At 44.0% G+C, this 21,477-nt stretch overlaps 1 protein-coding gene across 1 annotated transcript in view; it reads left to right on the top strand.

Moving 5' to 3' along the window:
- Positions 1-21,217, top strand: part of AGT (angiotensinogen) — a 45,881-nt gene extending 24,664 nt beyond the window's left edge. The window contains exons 2-5 of the mRNA XM_077289120.1: positions 8,063-8,842; positions 14,245-14,521; positions 14,615-14,759; positions 20,890-21,217. Coding sequence (XP_077145235.1) covers positions 8,077-8,842; positions 14,245-14,521; positions 14,615-14,759; positions 20,890-21,081 — 1,380 coding nt within the window. The 5' untranslated portion in view covers positions 8,063-8,076 and the 3' untranslated portion in view covers positions 21,082-21,217. The remainder of the gene's footprint in view (positions 1-8,062; positions 8,843-14,244; positions 14,522-14,614; positions 14,760-20,889) is intronic.
- Positions 21,218-21,477: the final 260 nt, after the last annotated feature.

The raw sequence follows: 21,477 nt of genomic DNA, 5'->3' as shown, positions 1-21,477 counted from the left end.
GACCTTCAATTCATGAATATTCTTGGATTGTCAAGAAAGTGGTCCACAAGTTAATAGAATAGATAATTGCCTTGCACAAACAAGGAAAATGATTTAAAAAGTTAGCAGACATTGAATATTCCTAGAAATATAGCTGGACGTATAGATCAGAAGTTCATAATTAAATGAACAGTAGCTACACTACCAGATTACTGAGGAAATAGTTAATCAAAAACCCTAAAGTGACTTCAAAAGACCTGCAGAAAGTTTTGCTGGCAAAAGTACGGAGTATTTAGTTTGCACAGTGAGGAGCATACTAAACGCTGACGATTAGTGATGAGCGAGTATACGTGCAGCGCCCCAGAGTCCTGGTCGTTGCAGTACTGTGGCTCCGCCACTAAGGGGAGCCATGGTGCGTTCGATGGCACTGAAGGAGTTCCTCCAATCAGGTATCACAGACACCAATATGTTTCACAGCTGGGCCTCCGGGGGGAGCTAAGGGTGCTATTCATTAGGCCACTCCCCACCATAGTGGGTAAACTGGGGGTCAGGCAGGAAGTTAGTAGAGAAAGCTGACTGGATCGAACGAAGCAACACCTAGTGAGAGAGGGTGTTGTGGAAGAAGAGACAGTAGGGTCTCTGCCAGGGGTGGGATCCTGGCAGAGGCTTGGCATCGAAAGAACGTAACGGGACCGTGCCTGCTCAGAATAGCGGCGGTGCCCTAAGAAAGGATTAGAAGCGAGATAGATTGTGCTGAGTGAGAAACGAAATCAAGCAGAAGGAGAATACCAGCAGGGGTTTTGTTGAAAGAGGCAGCACCTTGCTGAGGCGCATTACCGGTGGCCGGAACGCCGAGGGAGTGGAATAATATACAGCTTTAAGCCATACTCCAAACAGCGGCAGGACAGTCAGTCTCAGGCGGGCTGTCTACCACATATCACCTATGAAGTCTTGGGGGGCAATTGCGGGAGAGGGGCGTCTCTAGGGTCCCGGAAGAACTCCAGGCCTACCTGACAAACGGGTGCCGTTCTTACTGTAACATCAGGAAGGGACGGAAGATTAGCAGAAGATCAGTTAATCGAGTTGTGAGGGAACTTAAGAAACAGACACAACAGTTGTGGGGTACTTTCCGTAAGCACAGCAGGGAAGGACTACAACACAAAGCGCTAAGAAGGAAGGCACTGATTTCCACCTGTGAGGAGAACTCTGGAAGTGCCATTGGACCGGCCGGACTTGCGCAGCCTGGTGGACCGGATTCTGGACTGAGGACCGAGAGATCTCCAGTAAAGAGGTAAAGAGACTGCAACCTGGTGTCCTCGTTATTTACCGCGACCTGCACCCCACAACTGCACCGCTACACCACCGTTAACAGCACCTATTTGCAACGGACGTCCCCCACTGACAGACAGGGCCACGGACCGGGTCTAGCCACCGTGACAACCCCAGGACTGAGATCCCAGAGGCCCGGCTCCGGGTACCCCTCGGCCCTGCGGCGGTGTGGGGGCGCTCCAAATCTTGGCGTCACGAACAGGATCTACTTAAGCCTGAAGAATCAGGTCATGTGTGCCTAGAGACTGTGATTTGTCGTGCTTGAACTGTACTTTATTGAGAGACTGTGTGCTACCACTGACCAATAGAAGTTCCCGCCAAAAGCCGCCGCCATTGCTACTTTGGAGAAGAAGGAGGGTGTGCTATGGGAGGAGACTACCAGAATGGCGCGAGAAATGGATACCGCCCTCTGCGCTTCGGGCTGCAAGGAGATGACCTGCCCCAAAGCAGAAGACAACCTCCTGATTTGCAACGGCGGGAAGCAGGAGATGGAGAAGCCCGACCTCGGAGAAATGGCGGAGTCAGGTGCATGCACTGCCACCGACTATCAGGCAGCGAAGATGAACAGCAAGTGCCTGAGCGAGGAAGGAACAGTCCCGGCTTACCCTCGTTCACTGGAAGTGGACCCGTGTCCTCTACAGCCGGCGGATCCGAAGCCCTTGGAACAGATAGCGGGGCCGAGCTCCCCAATCCTGGCCTCGGAGTCAGTGGAGGAGGAACCACAGCGAGCGGAGCAGCGTTCGGGGGCCGCATCGGAAGAGCCGCGGTACGAGCAGCAGCCGACTCCAGCGTTCTTGTCAGCGGACCGGATCGACATCGGTGGAACCACATCAGGCGTAGGTACGGAAGACGCCCCTGCTCCCCCTCCCGAGTCTGCTTCCACGACCCACCTCCATCTCAGTAAAGGTCGACCCTTCTCGGCAGGGTTAATGGTGTTATCCCCTGGTGACCTGGGGAGGATGGTGCCACCGCTGTCGACTAGAGTGGGAGAGCCCGTGGATGTGAGTCCAGATGGAGTAGTTCTTCGGTGGGACAGCCCCTGGGTTGGGACAGATGGATCCCAGGAGAACGGGTCCACTCTTGCGGTGCTTACGTGGGAACAATATAGACAGTGCTTGATTCTACAGTGGAAAGGCCGGAAAGAGGCCGAGCCGATGGGTCCATCGAAAATACAACAATCCCCTCCGGCATGGGATGACAGAGACGTGATAAGGCGGGGCACTGTGTTGGCCTACCATGCAAGAAGGGGGTGGGGCCTCATACACGAGCCGGGATTGGATACTGACGTTTTTGTTGCGCACTGTAACGTGAGGGCTCCCTGCTGTGGCCGAAGTGGAGAACCATTGCAAAAGGGGGATCAGGTGACCTACAGCCGCCACCAGAACCCGCTCGGGTGGTATGCACGGAATGTTCGGCGGTGTATGTTTGGAGCCGCGACCCTTACCACCTCGGACCTGGTCCCAGGAGCACCCGACCTTGTCACCATCGCAACGGTGCGCCTGGTAGCGGCCACCGAGTTGGCCAGTCGAGTTCATCTGCACGTTCGAACCGCGGACACTGGCACCACAGTGGCCGGGGGGCAGGAGCCCAAGCCACCTGAGCAAGAGTAAACCTCGGAAACCTGAAAATGTAAATAGTTACTGTTTGTTCTTTAAGTTGCTGCTAAACCCGTCCAGGGTAAACTTTAAAAAGGTGACCCCTTTGTTGACCCGGGGTCACTATTGTTGTTTTCTTGAAGTTTTGCACAAAGTTACACAAACTGCGAAATCATGGACTGTGCATGATTTGAACTTTCTTGTAAATAGTTTGCACCTTCTTAAAGGTGCTTCCTACTGGTTTTGTTTAAAGACATTTTGCGAAGATACCATTCCGGAGCCTTTGCATGGACTGGTAGGCTGAGAAGAAGAGCTACCTCAGAAAGACTTGATCTCCTCTTAAAGGGGAGGTTAGAATGGAACTTGAAAGTGATACTGTTTTAGAACAGTAATGTCAAGATAATGCTTTGAAGGAAATGTAACTGTTTTTCATGGAAAAGTTATGTGTGTTTAATTTGTTTAAAATGTGAGATCTAGATAATGTTCTTTGAAGAGAAAGATGCAGAAAGCCCGTAGGGGTAGATGTAGAGTTCCGTTTAACTAAAAGTAAAGAAGTAATAACGAAGGTGAGGATAGAAGGTAAACCCTGCGTCCCCATAGAAAGTTAGTTCGTTACTAAGGACAGAAAGTAGACCCGTAGGGGTTAGTGAGTGAGTCCTTATAGGAGCCAAGCAGAGTGTGCTCCATGCTCTCAAATTGAAAGGAATGTTATGTCTATACTATGTATAGTAGAGAAAGGCAGTAGGCCCTGGCTGAACGGGGCGGTCCTGTAAAAGAAAGGAGAGGCAGTAGGTCTGGTGCCATAGGGACAGGCGGTCCTGCAGGTTCAAAGTAGGAGAATGTGAAGTTACCTTGCCCTGTAATGTGATTATAGGAAGGCCTTTGATAAACTAAGAGTGTATGTTTCTTAAAGGCAATGTTAATTTATTGTTCCAGCATTTGCACTTAGTAGAATACCCGGTTGGGTAATGAGAGTTAATTGTAGCCTGTTGCTATGATATTTGATTATGTTTTGTAACGTTAAAGTGTCCTCACCTCCCATAAAGGGAAGCCTGTTCAAGTATGCTTATTGTTTTGCACTCAACAAATTTGTATGTCTTTTTGCTAACCTGTATTGTTGTTTTCTTCCCAGTCCCGGAGTACTGTGTTTAACCAGGGGGGAGTGCAGTGCCCCAGAGTCCTGGTCGTTGCAGTACTGTGGCTCCGCCACTAAGGGGAGCCATGGTGCGTTCGATGGCACTGAAGGAGTTCCTCCAATCAGGTATCACAGACACCAATATGTTTCACAGCTGGGCCTCCGGGGGGAGCTAAGGGTGCTATTCATTAGGCCACTCCCCACCATAGTGGGTAAACTGGAGGTCAGGCAGGAAGTTAGTAGAGAAAGCTGACTGGATCGAACGAAGCAACACCTAGTGAGAGAGGGTGTTGTGGAAGAAGAGACAGTAGGGTCTCTGCCAGGGGTGGGATCCTGGCAGAGGCTTGGCATCGAAAGAACGTAACGGGACCGTGCCTGCTCAGAATAGCGGCGGTGCCCTAAGAAAGGATTAGAAGCGAGATAGATTGTGCTGAGTGAGAAACGAAATCAAGCAGAAGGAGAATACCAGCAGGGGTTTTGTTGAAAGAGGCAGCACCTTGCTGAGGCGCATTACCGGTGGCCGGAACGCCGAGGGAGTGGAATAATATACAGCTTTAAGCCATACTCCAAACAGCGGCAGGACAGTCAGTCTCAGGCGGGCTGTCTACCACATATCACCTATGAAGTCTTGGGGGGCAATTGCGGGAGAGGGGCGTCTCTAGGGTCCCGGAAGAACTCCAGGCCTACCTGACAAACGGGTGCCGTTCTTACTGTAACATCAGGAAGGGACGGAAGATTAGCAGAAGATCAGTTAATCGAGTTGTGAGGGAACTTAAGAAACAGACACAACAGTTGTGGGGTACTTTCCGTAAGCACAGCAGGGAAGGACTACAACACAAAGCGCTAAGAAGGAAGGCACTGATTTCCACCTGTGAGGAGAACTCTGGAAGTGCCATTGGACCGGCCGGACTTGCGCAGCCTGGTGGACCGGATTCTGGACTGAGGACCGAGAGATCTCCAGTAAAGAGGTAAAGAGACTGCAACCTGGTGTCCTCGTTATTTACCGCGACCTGCACCCCACAACTGCACCGCTACACCACCGTTAACAGCACCTATTTGCAACGGACGTCCCCCACTGACAGACAGGGCCACGGACCGGGTCTAGCCACCGTGACAACCCCAGGACTGAGATCCCAGAGGCCCGGCTCCGGGTACCCCTCGGCCCTGCGGCGGTGTGGGGGCGCTCCACACTCATTGCTCGGGTTTTCCCGAGCACGCTCAGGTGACCTCCAAGTATTTGTTATTGCTCGGAGATATAGTTTCATCGCCTCAGCAGCATGATTTATGACTGCTGGACAGGCTAAATACATGTGGGAATTCCCTAACAGGCATTCCTCACATGTATTCGGCATATCTGGCAGCCGTAAATCATGCAACTGAGGCGATGAAAACTATATCTCCGAGCAATAACAAATACTTGGAGGTCACCCGAGCGTGCTCGGGAAAACCCAAGCAACGAGTATACTCGCTCATCACTACTGACGATCTACATGCCCGAAATCCAAGATCTACACATCTACTGATCCGAAAGCACTCAATCTCAAATATGTTCCAAACTATATAAATTAACCATGGAGGTTTTGGGATTCTGTTATGTGGAGCAATAAAACAAAACTGGAACTTTTTTGTGGCTATGGATTAACGGCATATCTGGAGTAAGAATTATGAATACGCTGAAACATTTGCCTGCATTAAAGCATTGTGGTGACTCGGTACTGCTTTGCTTCATCTGGCACTTGGAAACCTGCAGCATTTGGGGGCCAATCTGGATATAATCAGGATTAGGAAATCCTAGGGGTAAACCTTCTGTGAGATAGCTCATGTATGGACATGATTGGATTTTCAAAAGGACAATGGTCCGAAGCATACCTCATCAACAAGCTTGGTTTCAGAAGTCCTGGAAGATTCTGGAGTGGTCATCATCACAGTCCCCTGAATTGAACCTCCATGAAAACGTTTGGTGAATTTGAAGAAAGCAGTTGCAGCATACAATCCCAATAATATTAGTGTCCTGGAGATCATTGTACATGAGGAATGAGCTAAGATTTCTCTGAAACATTGCCATAAGATGGTGTCTGGCTATGCATCATGTTGCAGCAGGTCACAACAGCCTAATTGCTAAAGATGCTTGGGTTGACTAATTCTGAGAATGCAGTAGCCAGTAATAGTGGAATTTTGTGTTGAATTTGTAGAAACCACTTGTAGTATTAGTTATGCTTAGTTATTTAAAATGTTCTTGTTTGGTTTATTTCAAAGATCAATCATTTTGCTAATAAACCTAATATGTAATGGGGCTTGAGTAATGTTGACGGCAGCTGTATATAAACACTAATTCCATTTTACCATTTCTACTATGAATGGGACGGTACTTTCCCCTGAGATACGGTGCCTGTATACAGCACTTATATCTCCTTCACTGATGAGGCATTGCATCTTTAATGGTCTCTACGCCAGAGGTCATTCTCTATCTAAAACACACAAAACTTCCCTAAACTGGATTCAGCAAGATAATTATTTACTTTACTACTGATCCAACGCAAGCAACTTATGTCATAATTCGCTCAAAGATTTATAATCCATCCCAAAGTGCAAAGGAAGACAAAGAAGTGTGCCTTCTTCAACTCTCTGGATAGCGTCTGAGTAATAGACAAAGGGCTAAGTATTAGCAATGGGGGTTCCCAAAGTGTGTTGTGGGGTGCAGTGGGAGGATTTGTTCCGTCAGTCCTGAATAATTCCATTGTTAAATACTGAAATAGTTACCAAATCTTTGGAAAACAACCAATTGGATGGCATCTTCCCCCTCTAGAATATGGAGGGTGAGACCACCTGAAAATATTTGTGCTTGAAATGATTTAAGAAACATACATTGAGCTGTGCCGGTAATGTGAGAACGCTCGCTCCTTACTATCGGCCCATGATAACATGCCGACGATCACCGGACAGACAAGCCTTGGCTCTTTTATGCTGGTAGGGGGGTGTGCTGTCAGTAACATGATGCTGTATGGATGCAGAACAATCATTAATGGCCCTAGGCCGGTGGGTTCAAATGTGGAATAGGTGCAGTAAAGCTTTGCACCACAAGATATGTTAAGGCTATGTTCACATTTGTCATTTTTGCTATGATTTTTATGCACATAAGAACATTTTACAGTACCAACAAAAGCTATGAGAAGAGACGCGTGAACCTGAAGTTTAAAGTTCGGGGTTCATACCGGACACGATTGTCTCGTGCTGAACTCCGAACACGGACAAGAGAGATTTTCCAGCTTCAAAGTTCAGGTCCTCATTGATTTCAGTGGGGTTCAGGTTCAAGAACTTCCAAGGGTCCACTCATCCCTAGCTATGAAAGTTCAGAAATCTCCGACACAGGACTGTTTTTCTTTTTTCCTGACTGAATTTAAGAACTGCAGTTAAAAACATCTGTATGTCCATTATTTCAGTGCTTTCTCACGCCTAGGAAGCAATGAGTAGCACAAAGCTGCAAAAAATGCACCAAACTTTTTTAAGCATGTACTGTAGATAAAGCATACATGTAATCCACAGCAAAAAAAAAAAAAAAACTAAACGCAAAAATGCACCAAAAACTGGACAAAAAAAGTTGCAAAACCTATGCTTTGCATACAGCGTTTTGGCTACAAAAGAAAATGCTGCTTGTGAACATCGCCTAAGCATGAAACCTACACGCTTATTCAATGTTCACACACCAAAACACTGTGTGCACAGCGTTATTAGTATGGATAAGTAACACATCTGCGATAACATGGCCCCACATTACCCCCTGTGATGTATGCCAAGGGAGAGAGGGGTCATCCAATAGAGATACATTGCTTACAGATGGAAACAGTGAAACAGAAAACGGAAAAAGTCACAATGTTTCCATGAAATTGTTGCACAAAAAATTGCATATTTTCAAAGCGTTTCTGCCAGTTTTGTGCATAAGAACTTTGCTGAATCAGCCCTTAAGTCTTGATAAGTATAAGCAAATATACTATATATTCATAATACTTGTTGCTTTGTTTTACAGCTTTGCTTTTAACAATGTACCTCCAACATATGTTGTGTTTGACTGCATTCATTGGCTTTTCTACATGCAACCGCGTATATGTCCATCCATTCAATCTTCTGGCTTACAACAAGAGTGAATGTGATAAGATGGAATCGCAGGATCACAGCGATGAGAAGATGTTTTTCCCAATAGCTATCGAATCAAAAAATAATGCACATGAAAAAAAAATCCAAGTGGATGCAGAGGATTTCGGACCTGCAGAACGCTATCTGGTACCACTGATTGGTGCCCTTAGCTTTCGGGCTGTGGACGGATGGTGGAAACTACATAAAACAGAAACTATCCTAATACCAAACACTGATTTTTTCCGAACAATCATGTCATTTTACCATGGAGCATCTGGGAACACTTCTAGAAGTTTACAAGCATTTTTGGGATTAAATCACCCATTAGGGTTTACAAACTGCACTTCTAAAGTGAGTGGTATAAACGTATTCTCAAAGCTCAAAAGTATTGACCAGTCTTTCTGTTCTAAAGATTCGATAATCACTTCACATAGAAGAACTGCGTTCATATTTGTTTCTCCAAATGTCCCACTGTCAGAGAACTTTGTTCATGGATTAACACTAAATGTTGACAGCTTGTACGTAAGGACTGTGGACTTCAAAGATTCTGCTAAGGCTGTGAAATCAATCAATGAATTTCTGGAATCTAAACTGCCAGCAAATACTAAAACTGGATTAAATTCCATTGATGGAACCACCAACTTCATGTACAGTAGCCACGTTCATTTTAAAGGTAGGTTAATGCTATGAACTTTATTTGTAGTTTGGACAGTATACTTTAATACTCCAATGCACTTTTGCATTGAAATCTACAAGAGGTTAATCGAGTGTTTATATAGCAGGTGCTATGAGCAGCCATTATAGTCATACCCCAACATGAATTTGCAGATTGAAGTGAATAGCTGTGCAGCTCACAGTGAGGTAATTTCTAAATGTCTGAAGGTTACCAGCAAGTCATTGCGAGAGGGATATCTTCTCCCCTTTACAGATAGTGATACCTCTAGTTTGGTCTTTAAAGCCTGTATAATGTTACATGACCTGGGAAGACTGCACTGTGTATGATCTTCTCTGTCCCTGTACACACTACAATCCCAGCTACAGAAAAGGAGTGCTAGTGGAGCGTCCGCCAGGGCCGTGGGGATACTCCGTACCGGGCCAGTTCTTAAAGGGATGTGTCACTGCAGCAGTCACCCGGTCTGTGGCCCTAGGTGTCCAATGAAAAATGATCATTAACAGGGAAATAAAGTTTATAGGGGATTTGTTTGTGACTCCACCTGTGGTACTCGGCTAGGGATGGCCGACGCTGCTTAAATAGACTGCTGGGGCTGATGGTGATGCAGCAGAGTTGTTACAGCTCTCCACAGTTAGAGCTTAGTCCCAGGGCCTCCCCCCGATCCCACATGGCCACCCTTTCAGCCAATATATGCAGATGTGGCTGTGGCACACACAGATACCACAGCCTCCGGCCCGCCAGCCAAGCCCCACAGTTCTCCACCAGTCTTGGGGGCCGTTTCCCCCACTGCGACCTTGTCCCTCTACCCAACTACAGTCAGTGTGGATACGGGCCCTTTCTTTCTCTCTCACTCTACTCTGGTGCTGGGATGAGCTCCTCACTGATCAAGTCCCAAGCTCCAACTCTCTCTCACGTCTGCTCTGCTCTCTTCCTTCCCACAGACTGATTAACTTTCTAGACCTTTTCTGACTCTTCCTACATTTTCCATGACATAGTAACATAGTAACATAGTTATTAAGGTTGAAGGAAGACTTTAAGTCCATCTAGTTCAACCCATAGCCTAACCTAACATGCCCTAACATGTTGATCCAGAGGAAGGCAAAAAAAACCCATGTGGCAAAGAGTAAGCTCCACATTGGGGAGGAAAAAAATTCCTTCCCGACTCCACATACGGCAATCAGACTAGTTCCCTGGATCAACGCCCTATCAAGGAATCTAGTGTATATACCCTGTAACATTATACTTTTCCAGAAAGGCATCCAGTCCCCTCTTAAATTTAAGTAATGAATCACTCATTACAACATTATACGGCAGAGAGTTCCATAGTCTCACTGCTCTTACAGTAAAGAATCCGCGTCTGTTATGCTTAAACCTTCTTTCCTCCAGACGTAGAGGATGCCCCCTTGTCCCTGTCACAGGTCTATGATTAAAAAGATCATCAGAAAGGTCTTTGTACTGTCCCCTCATATATTTATACATTAAAATAAGATCACCTCTTAGCCTTCTTTTTCCAAACTAAATAGCCCCAAGTGTAATAACCTATCTTGGTATTGCAGACCCCCCAGTTCTCTAATAACCTTGGTCGCTCTTCTCTGCACCCGCTCTAGTTCAGCTATGTTTTTCTTATACACCGGAGACCAGAACTGTACACAGTATTCTAAGTGTGGTCGAACTAGTGACTTGTATAGAGGTAAAATTATGTTCTCCTCATGAGCATCTATACCTCTTTTAATGCATCCCATTATTTTATTTGCTTTTGTAGCAGCTGCCTGACACTGGCCACTAAATGTGAGTTTGTCATCCACCCATACTCCCAGGTCTTTTTCATTGATGGTTTTGCACCGGGTGTTTTAGAATTAAGCACAGTTATACATCTTATAACTTCTACCCAAGTGCATGACCTTACATTTATCCCCATTAAAGCTCATTTGCCATTTATCAGCCCAAGCTTCTAGTTTACATAAATCATCCTGTAATATATAATTGTCCTCCTCTGTATTGATTACCCTGCAGTTTAGTGTCATCTGCAATTATTGAAATTCTACTCTGTATGCCCCCTACAAGATCATTAATAAATATGTTAAAAAGAAGAGGGCCCAATACTGACCCCTGTGGTACCCCACTGCTAACCGCGACCCAGTCCAAGTGTGCTCCATTAATAACCACCCTTTGTTTCCTATCCCTGAGCCAGCTCTTAACCTACTTACACATATTTTCCTCTATCCCCATTATTCTCATTTTATGTATCAACCTTTTGTGTGGCACCGTATCAAAAGCTTTTGAAAAGTCCATTTACACAACGTCCACTGGGTTCCCTTGGTCCAGTCCGGAACTTACCTCTTCATAGAAATTGATCAAATTAGTCTGACAGGAACGGTCCCTAGTAAACCCATGTTGGTATTGGGTCATGAGGTTATTCCTCTTCAGATACTCCAGCATAGCATCCCTTAGAATGCCCTCCAGGACAACCCCTCTAACTGTCAGTCTCTCCACCCGCACTTTCTACCTAGTCCCTCCCTGGCCTTGAGAGGTCTGGTGTTGGATGTAAGTGTGTGGGTTCTGGATTATGCCCCCCTCCTTACCCGAGAGCAGAGCACCACACCTCATCTGAGGTGCAGCACCTCTGTGGTGACTGCACCTCGGGGGCGCCGCACCAGCTAACACGACTTCTGAGCATATGTATCACAAAAGGTACGATATCAGTTCACTTACTTCACAGCAGGGGAAGAGGATCCACCCTCCTGCTTAGTGAGACCAGATCATCTTGTTCCACCTTTCCTCTTCCCTAGTCTGGATGGCAACTCCACCCTTTGATTATCTTCCTTGTAATCTTCACTCTTTCAAACTGACCACACTTCAGTGTTCACAGGAAAATTTCTTTGATCATAAAGAAAAAGTTGTTTTTTTTAATGATCAAATAAAAAGTTTTATGCATGCACAGATGGATAGTCCGGTTCTCACACCGTCATCAGGATGTTACTGTACATGTGCCAACCCCTGCTGGAGATATAGGTACTTTACTGTGACGATGATACTTTTGGGTCCAAAAATTTGCTGATGGGTTCCTTTTAAAAATGTTAGTGTGAACGGCAGCCAGGGCTGTAGCCATGGCCCGCACAGATGTCTGCTTTAGCGTGCCCTGGCCACCCGCACCACATACACACAGTCCCACTGTCTTACTTCCCTGGTTCTCACTGTCCTTTCTGCGTCGTAGAGAAACTTCTTCCTTCACTTTAGTGCATAAGAAGACAGAGTCCAGTTCCAACTTTAAATGAACAACTTTACTTGATTCCACACGCACCACGTCCAGATCATTTACAGCACTGACATGGGATTCCACACAGTACACATCCTTCACTCTCCCTGTGCTCCTCCTCACATCTCTCGGTATGATCCCGGGTCGTAGAGTCTCGCTCAGTACCGCAGCGTCCTCCCTGTATAGCTTAACTACTTTCAGGAGTTCCCCTGTCCATTTTGCACCAGACATAAGGGCACCTGCCCACGTAGTAAGCTGCCACATCTTGGAGCGACCTGCATTTCTATTCTGCTGTGACTTCTGTAGTAGCCTTCTTCTGTAGGGTCTGGCCACTATAGACCCTGGATGGCTGGGCCCCTAGCTTCACAACATTGCGGGGTCAATATACTGTCCCAGGGCTTTAAAGCCCGTCCGGACTGTTTGGGCTCCCTGGCCTAACTCACTACAATTAGGAAATGCTCCTGGCTTACCCACAGTAGACTCTTCCTACGCAAACTATGTACACTAATGTACCCCCATCTAGTGTCCATCTTGAAGTACTGCACTTATGCTATACTAGAGCATAATATTGTACAATACACTACATACAGTTATGTACATTACACATTAATACAGAGGGGTGGGGTACACGTCAGTCCTGGTACACCCCTTACATAGGGATTATATGCATCAAATGGTTAACATTCAGCGCCTGTTTGGACAAATCATTCCAGGAAATCCAAAATTTCTTAAAACATCTATTTATTTCTTCATATTAAAAACAGGTAACAAAAAATGTCAGGCAGTTTGGATACACTCTCATGATTAAAACAAAGGCATAGAGACCACAACTCCATGATTAAAACCTGCCTGGGTCGAAACATGTTGGTCTCTATGCCTTTTTTTTTTTTATCATGAGTGTATCCAAACTGCCTGACCTTGTTTGTTACCTGTTTTTAATAAGAAGAAATAAATAGATGTTTTAAGAAATCTTTGATTTCCTTGGATCATTTGTCCAAAGAGGTACTGGATGTTAACCATTTGATGCATATCAACCTTCACCCAGTGGATCCGTGCAGTCTGGAGGACATATTAACCAGAGGAGGAGGTGAGCTGACAATCTCATTTTATTTACATAGGGATTAACCCCATAAAAATGTTGTAGATTACAAATTGCATGCACAACTTCCTAGATTAAAACCATAGTACAATTCAATGACAATATTAAGAAGCTAGGGCTGTGACACATGTTGGTAGCTTTTGAATGTAAATTATTTTGTTACGCTGGTGGATCTTATAAATGTAGCATCCTGATTGTATGACATCAGTAAACCAAATACTATTTAATAAAGCTATATTCCACCCTGAATTACCCTACCTCATGTCTATAGTTTGCCTCCTCTGCTCATGTGGACGTATTGTTCCTCCTGCCTCCATATTGGCCCCTGCAGTGGTGTTGGGAGTTCACTGGTGAATCTAAATCACTCCTCTCCTGCCTTTCCGATCCCACAGCAAGAAAAGGCAGAAAATGTGTCATTTCTACTTACCACTGCACTCCTTATGCCACTGCATTATCCATCTTAGAAGTAGGAGGAACAAGATGCTATTGGGTGTCAGGTAGACCGACCATATATGAGAAATGTATAGCTATTTTCATGCCCATGGTGGAGGGTAGCATTAAAGTAGTCGAGTCACCAGTTCAAAAGTGGCCAGTTTTTGCTATTATTTTACTCCCAATACTCCCCTGACTATACATTATTTTTCAAATCTGCCATACTCTTCCAGAAATATTGGGCTTTTTATTTGATGCAAATTTTTATGTTTTTATGAAGGGGATGTGTCATGTTGGAATTTTGCACAGCAACCTATTGGCATGCCTCCAGAGAACCCTGTGGGCCACTTGGTAGAGACTTTAAATATTAGCACTAAATAAGTGGGCCCATATTTCTGGAACTTATAGCAAATTTTTTTTAAAAAGGCATTACAAGGCAGCAGGAGGAATAATATTAGAGAGCAAAAACTGGCCACTTTTGTCACAGTGGCAGGTTCTCTTTAAGTTGTAATAATGGTACATGGGGTGTAATTCTGGAAGGCTGATGGATTAGTGCCGGTAATGAAATGAAACCATACAGTATGCTGCCTAACAAGTACTTATGTTTTAATCCAGGTAAAGTGGCTAATTCTTCCTTAATTCCAAACCGTCAACCCTTCTGGATTGGGCCAAACAATGTAGTTTCGGTTCCTATGATTGCAGTATCAGGAATGTTTCCCTTTATTGAAGATATTGCCAAGAATCAGTTATTGATAAAGATTCCACTATGTGATAATGATTTCCTGATACTGGCCCAGCCAATAAATGGAAACACACTTGAGAACATCGAATCTTCTATGCGTTGGGAAACGTATTTGAATTGGATAGACACTTTATATAAATCACAAAAAAGGTAAGACATACAACTCCAAAAGACTATTCGTATAATGATGGAGAGTACAGGGTCATTTCTTTACTGAATATATATATGTATTTTCTTTTACAGATACATCAACTTATTTTTACCAAAATTGAAAATAGAACTTTCATACAATATTCAAGATATTCTTTCCAGTATCAATGTGTTAGGACTCCTGGGGAAAAATGCCGACTTCAGTAAAATGAGCAAAACAGACATAAATGTGGGAAAGGTAATAATCTTATTACGAATCTATTTATCCCTCTCTCATCTGTTATGAGAGTAGAGGTGCTGCACATCACTTCTACTTACCATCTGATCTGGTCCAATAGCTGGGGCCCCATGTACTGGAAAACAAGTGTAACACCCCAGGTAACCGGTTGTTACAGTGGCATTGCTTTCCTCACAGGGAGAGTGATGTCATGCTTGGAAGCGAGGAAGGATCCCTTTGATAGGTATTCAGCACATACAACACTGTTCTGACTCCAGGCCAGAAGGGGGAGCTCTACACCCGACTTCAGGGGAGCTGCTCTCTCTGGTTGGGAGGAGGAGTCAGTTGCTAGGCAGTTGGAGTTAGACAGTTGGTGAGTGGAGAGCGAGGAGAGAGGAAGGAAAGCTGGGGCCGTGGAGACGAGTGATTCTGCGGCTCCTGGGAAGGAAAAAGCAAGCAGAGCAGTCTGTAGGCGACAGAGGGAAAAGAGGCACAGGAGAGTGAAGAGCTGGAGAGAGAAGCTGCGACTGGGCTTCCTTCATGCTGATCGCAGATACCGGTAGCCAGAAGACCAAGGTTGTGGCGGTAACTTCATGCCCCACAGCAAAAACTGGCAGACAGCTGATTGCAAGTTACCTGTCCACTATTAACACCCGAGGACACAGTAGCAAATAGAGCCAGAGTCGTGATAGAGATCCTGTAAAAAGGCTCGAGCTACCTGTCGTATGGGTAGTGTCCTACCTAAAGGGGGACAGAGATAAAACGTGAGGACCTTGTGTGAGGCCTAAGGCAGCAAGGGACTACAACACCACAGCGTTAGAAGGAAGGCTTCAAACCCCACCTGGTTAGAGGGATTCCCAATTCGCTTCCAAGCCGGCCAGACCACACCAGCATCCATGATCCGGTATCCTGGACTGTGGCTACCTTGAACCAAGTAAAGAGGTAAAGAGACTGCAACCCTGTGTCCTCCATTTCTTACTACACCACCTATCTCTATCTTCATCTATTACATCGGGAGCCATGGGGACCCAGCTTCACCTGTGGGAAGCCATACCACCCCTGCTACCATAACATCACCCCAGTGGACCTCTTTAAGCAGCGTCGGTCACCCATGACCGAATACCACAGGTGGCGTCATGAACTTTTATTATTCAAGTAACCTCTTTAAAGACCGTCCCTTTAACATGGGCGCCCAAGGCCACGGACAGGGTCGCCGCCGCTATGACACATCCCTTTAAGTACCGGACCCGGTACCGAGTACCCCACGGCCCTATCGGGCGTTACACATGCATATCGCCCATACTGGTATATATGCCCCCATCCTGCTGCTATTTTTTTATGCATAAAAATCTTCAGATTCTGCTCACTTCTCCAGCTCCTACGACACCGACATCCTTGTCTGTAGCCAGTGTGCAAGCAAAGAGCAGAACATGACATCACTGCCATGTGCCGCCAGTAACTTGCATGCTGACGTCAGCCACGGCCTCTAATTGGCTGGTGGCATCTATTGCAGTGCAGAGACCCAGTGGGTCTCTGCACTGCAATGCACTTCTGCTGATTGTGCGTCCTCAGATGCACATCCAGCTGAAATATACGCTTGTCCCCCACCCAAATCGCACAGACCCGGTCACACCCTCAGAATGAAAGTGAAAGCAGTGTGCATGGTAAGGGATTTGTATATTTAGAAGATGACATATTGTCAACATTTGAGTTTTAATGTAATCTTTTGCCTAGATAAGGCAATTGACATGTGAAGCAGGCCTTAGGCTAGGGCTACATATACATGTTTTGTAGAGCTACTAATTGATTTTTACTTGATTAAATAATTTATTTTATTGAAAGAAAGCTGTACAAGATTTCATAAACCTTTACAATGCATTTCTTTTTACTTCAGTTGTAGCTTGAGCGTTAACAATCATTAGCAGTAGCAACGTCGTCACTAATTTTAAGTAGTGTTAAAGGGAAGTTATCTTCCCAAAATTACCCATTGATTAATTTGGGTTTTTGCAGCAAACATTTATTTTTACATTTTTGGGAATTTTTTTTAACAGCACAATCTGTATTAAAAATAAAAGATAAAATTCTTGCAATAGTCCCATTAGACATATCTATCATGACAAAAAAAAACAAAAAAAAAACATAAAAAAACTTGAATTAGATACTAGGTCATTTTCTGATGCTACAGTGCCTTGCAAAAGTATTCGGTCCCCTGGAACTTTTCAACCTTTTCCCACATATCATGCTTCAAACATAAAGATACCAAATTTAAAATTTGGTGAAGAATCAACAACAAGTGGAACACAATTGTGAAGTTGAACGAAATTTATTGGTCATTTAAAATTTTTGTGGAAATTCAAAAACTGAACAGCAATATTATTCAGCCCCTTTACTTTCAGTTCAGCAAACTCACTCCAGAAGTTCATTGTGAATCTCTGAATGATCCAATGTTGTCCTAAATGCCTAATGATGATAAATATAATCCACCTGTGTGTAATCAAGTCTCCGTATAAATGCACCTGCTCTGTGATAGTCTCAGGGTTCTGTTTGAAGCACAGAGAGCATCATGAAGACCAATGAACACAACAGGCAGGTCTGTGATACTGTTGTGGAGAAGTTTGAAGCCGGATTTGGATAAAAAATGATTTTCCAAAACTTTAAACATCCCAAGGAGCACTGTGCAAGCGATCATATTGAAATGGAAGGAGTATCATACCACTGTAAATCTACCAAGACCCGGCCGTCCCTCTAATTTTTCATCTCAAACAAGATGAAGACTGATCAGAGATGCAGCCAAGAGGCCCATGATCACTCTGGATGAACTGCAGAGATCTACAGCTGAGGTGGGACAGTCTGTCCATAGGACAACAATCAGTCGTACACTGCACAAATCTGGCCTTTATGGAAGAGTGGCAAGAAGAAAGCCATTTCTCAAAGATATCCATGAACAAGTGTTGTTTAAAGTTTGGAACAAGCCACCTGGGAGACACACCAAACATGTGGAAGAAGGTGCTCTGGTCAGATGAAACCAAAATCGAACTTTTTGGCAACAATGCCAAACGATATATTTGGCGTAAAGGCAACACAGCTCATCACCCTGAACACACCATCCCCACTGTCAAACATGGTGGTGGCAGCATCATGGTTTGGGCCTGCTTTTCTTCAGCAGGGACAGGGAAGATGGTTAAAATTGCCAAATACAGGACCATTCTTGAAGAAAACCTGTTGGAGTCTGCAAAAGACCTGAGACTAGGACGGAGATTTGTCTTCCAACAAGACAATGATCCCAAACATAAAGCAAAATCTACAATGGAATGGTTCACAAATAAACGTATCCAGGTGTTAGAATGGCCAAATCAAAGTCCTGACCTCAATCCAATCGACAATCTGTGGAAAGAGCTGAAAACTGCTGTTCACAAATGATCTCCATCAAACCTCACTGAGCTCGAGCTGTTTGCCAAGGAAGAATGAGCAAGAATTTCAGTCTCTCGATGTACAAATCTGATAGAGACATACCACAAGCGACTTGCAGCTGTAATCGCAGCAAAAGGTGGCGCAACAAAGTATTAAGTTAAAGGGGCCGAATAATATTGCACGCCCCACTTTTCAGTTTTTGAATTTCCATAAAAATTTAAAGTAACCAATAAATTTAGTTTAACTTCACAATTGTGTTCCACTTGTTGATTCTTCACCAAAAATTTACATTTGGTATCTATATGTTTGAAGCATGATATGTGGGAAAAGGTTGAAAAGTTCCAGGGGGCTGAATACTTTCGCAAAGCACTGTAGCTTCCTTCAATGCTGTGTTCTCAATATAATTTTTTGACGCTGCATATTTTTGCTGTGTGAAAAGCACAACATCTTACAGTTCCAGCAAAATAGATGGAATTTATAGACCTCTCATGCCCACTGTTTTTTTTTTACATTGCGCAAACTGACCTGTGGTGCGTGTTTGCAATCCGTAACATGTTAATTTCTCTTGCGGATACGCTAAGTTTTATGGGCAGATTTTCTCCATAGAATTGCATTAGATATGGTAGATGTAGGTAAAAAAAAACGAATGCATTTTTAGTGCATTTTCACTGTGTAAATGCATTAAAATCACATGTAATCAACACATGATTGAATCAATAATGTTTTGCCAAAGCCAAATATCAGAAAGTATAAAAAAAAAGCTTTATTTAAAACACAAGATACCAAAAAGAGACTAAAACCGCAGCGTCAAAACATGATAAAAACAAATGTAAAATCGGACTAAAAAAATTATGAAAAAATTAACCTAATTTACATAATCGGTGCAAAAAAAATCTGCAACATAAAGCCCAATAGTCATTGTGGTAACAAAGCCTAAGGCTGGAGTCACACTAGACCGTAATACAGACGAGTGCTGTTCTATAAAAAATCGCATAGCACCCGGACCAGTGTTAATCTATGGGGCAGCTCCTATTATCCGTTGTTTTCTCGGCCGTATTATACGTGCGAGAGAAATCGCAGCATACTGCGATTTGCACCATATATCGGCCGAGAATCACTAATTAAAGAAACTCGCACACCACACGGACCATCAGTGTGACTTGCGAGAAATACGCACCGGTGTCCTTTAGAAAAGCTGGCAATTCAGTGCTGTGTACAGTAAAATCACACTGCCAGGTTTAGAACAGATAAAATAAATGTCTACACATAGTGTGTGTGTGTGTGTGTGTGTGTGTGTGTGTGTGTGTGTGTGTATATGTACAGTGTATATATATATATATATATATATATATATATATATATATATATATATATATATATTTCATAGAGAGTTAGATAGCAGAATAGCCGATAATACAATTGTCGGGTTCTGTAAAATCTTTGCAGTACCCGACCGAACATGAACTCTTTAGCGTGGGAAAGTTTCTGAACATTTTCCCACGCTGTCAAGTTCATGACGTCACTTAGGCTGCACTGACTCCCCGCTTGACCGCAGTGAACTGACAGTGTGGGAAAATGTTCAGAAACTTTCCCACGCTATCGAGTTCATGTCCAGTCAGGCGGGGAGGCTGCGCAGGCAGCTTTTCATTCATTCCTCCCTGGTTTACAGCCCAGCCGGTAGCATTAGCACCGCTCCGAGTTGTAAACTATTTAACCCCTTGAGATGGATTTACAGCGTGGGACTTGACTGTACGGCGGACAGATATGGGATATTGTTGCTTTTTTATTTTGGAATTTTTTACAGGAAAACGAGGGCTTTGCTTGGACTGAGAGTGCAACAAAGATATTAAAACCTGTGTGCTTCATTATTTCATTAAAAGACTTTATTCTTAATGTGTGTATTTTTAACCCTTTCATACTATTGGATTAATAATGGATAGGTGTCTTATTGACACCTCCCCATTATTAACCAGGCTTAATGTCACCTTACAATAGCAAGGTGACATTAACCTCTTATTACCCCATATGCCAATGCTACAGGGCAGTGGGAAGAGAGAGGCTAAGTTCCGGAATAGGCGCATCTGTAAGATGCGCCTTTTCTGGGGTGGCTGGGGGCAGATATTTTTAGCCAGGGGGGGTAATAACCATGGTCCCTCTCTAGGCTATTAATATCTGCCCTCAGTCACTGGCCTTCCCTCTCTGGCAGAGAAAATTGCGCAGGAGCCCACACCAGTTTTTTCCGTGAATTAATCCTTTAACACCTACAGCTCCCAAATTTTACACACACACTACTAACATTATTAGGGAGGGATATATAAAAATATAATGGATATGCAATGGTTTACTGTATGTAAGCCATGTCTCATATCCTTCAGCAATGATTTAGCAAAAGCCGAGAGAGAGAGACTATATATATGTTTTCATGAATATTTGAGCCCATGAATACATTATATGTCCTTTTTGCAAGTTGGCGAGAAAATCTAGCCATATGGATGCCATACGGATGTCACACGGATGCTTAGATGCGAGAAAATCGCATCCTCGCAGTGCACACGGATGACATATGGATCACTGTTCAGGGAACATTTCTGCGATTCTCGTCTGTGTAAAACTGACCAATTTTTTTTATACGTTGTGTGTGACGCCAGCCTAAGGCAGCTATCCATATTTCTTCATGCAATACTCACCATTCATCCTAACTCATCCTGATGCTCTGTTACAATCCTGTGTTGTTTCATAGGTTATTAACATTGTTGATTTTGAGCTGGAAGAAAATGGTGCAGAATCAAATGGAGAAAACAATGGCACAGAGGCCAAAGACAAGCCAAAGGAAGTAAAGCTTAACAAACCTTTCATTGTAGCCCTGTGTGAAGGAACCAGCAAGTCGCTACTTCTGCTTGGAAGAGTGGTACACCCAACAAACGGCATTTAACATCCATATTTGAGCAAATGTATTGTTAACATACGTCTAGTTTTATAGGTGCTTGTATTATTGGTACAAATATGATATAATTCTAACTTTTCAGTAGTAAATGTCAGAAAATAAAACAAAGTATGTTTGAATAAGATGTTCACTTTGAATTATAACATTATTAATAACAATATACACAATTTATTACCCTCCAAAAGTGGTGTGTTGTTAGTTAAAAGAAAAAAAAAGTTCTTTACACCCACATATTGGGTGTGTTATTTTCAGCTTTGTTCTGGCAGCCATTTCTCTAAAGCGATGATGTGATTCGAGCTACCTGCTTTGTCGCGATATTGGTTTCTCAATATTCTTAATGAGTGTCTCGGTAATTGGCAACAATTCTCTCTTTCTTAGCATGTG

Source organism: Ranitomeya variabilis, chromosome 2 (genome assembly GCF_051348905.1).
Source record: "Ranitomeya variabilis isolate aRanVar5 chromosome 2, aRanVar5.hap1, whole genome shotgun sequence".
NCBI classification, from domain to species: domain Eukaryota; kingdom Metazoa; phylum Chordata; class Amphibia; order Anura; family Dendrobatidae; genus Ranitomeya; species Ranitomeya variabilis.
Note: the sequence above shows the minus strand (reverse complement) of the source record. Positions and strands in the feature narration are given on the sequence as shown.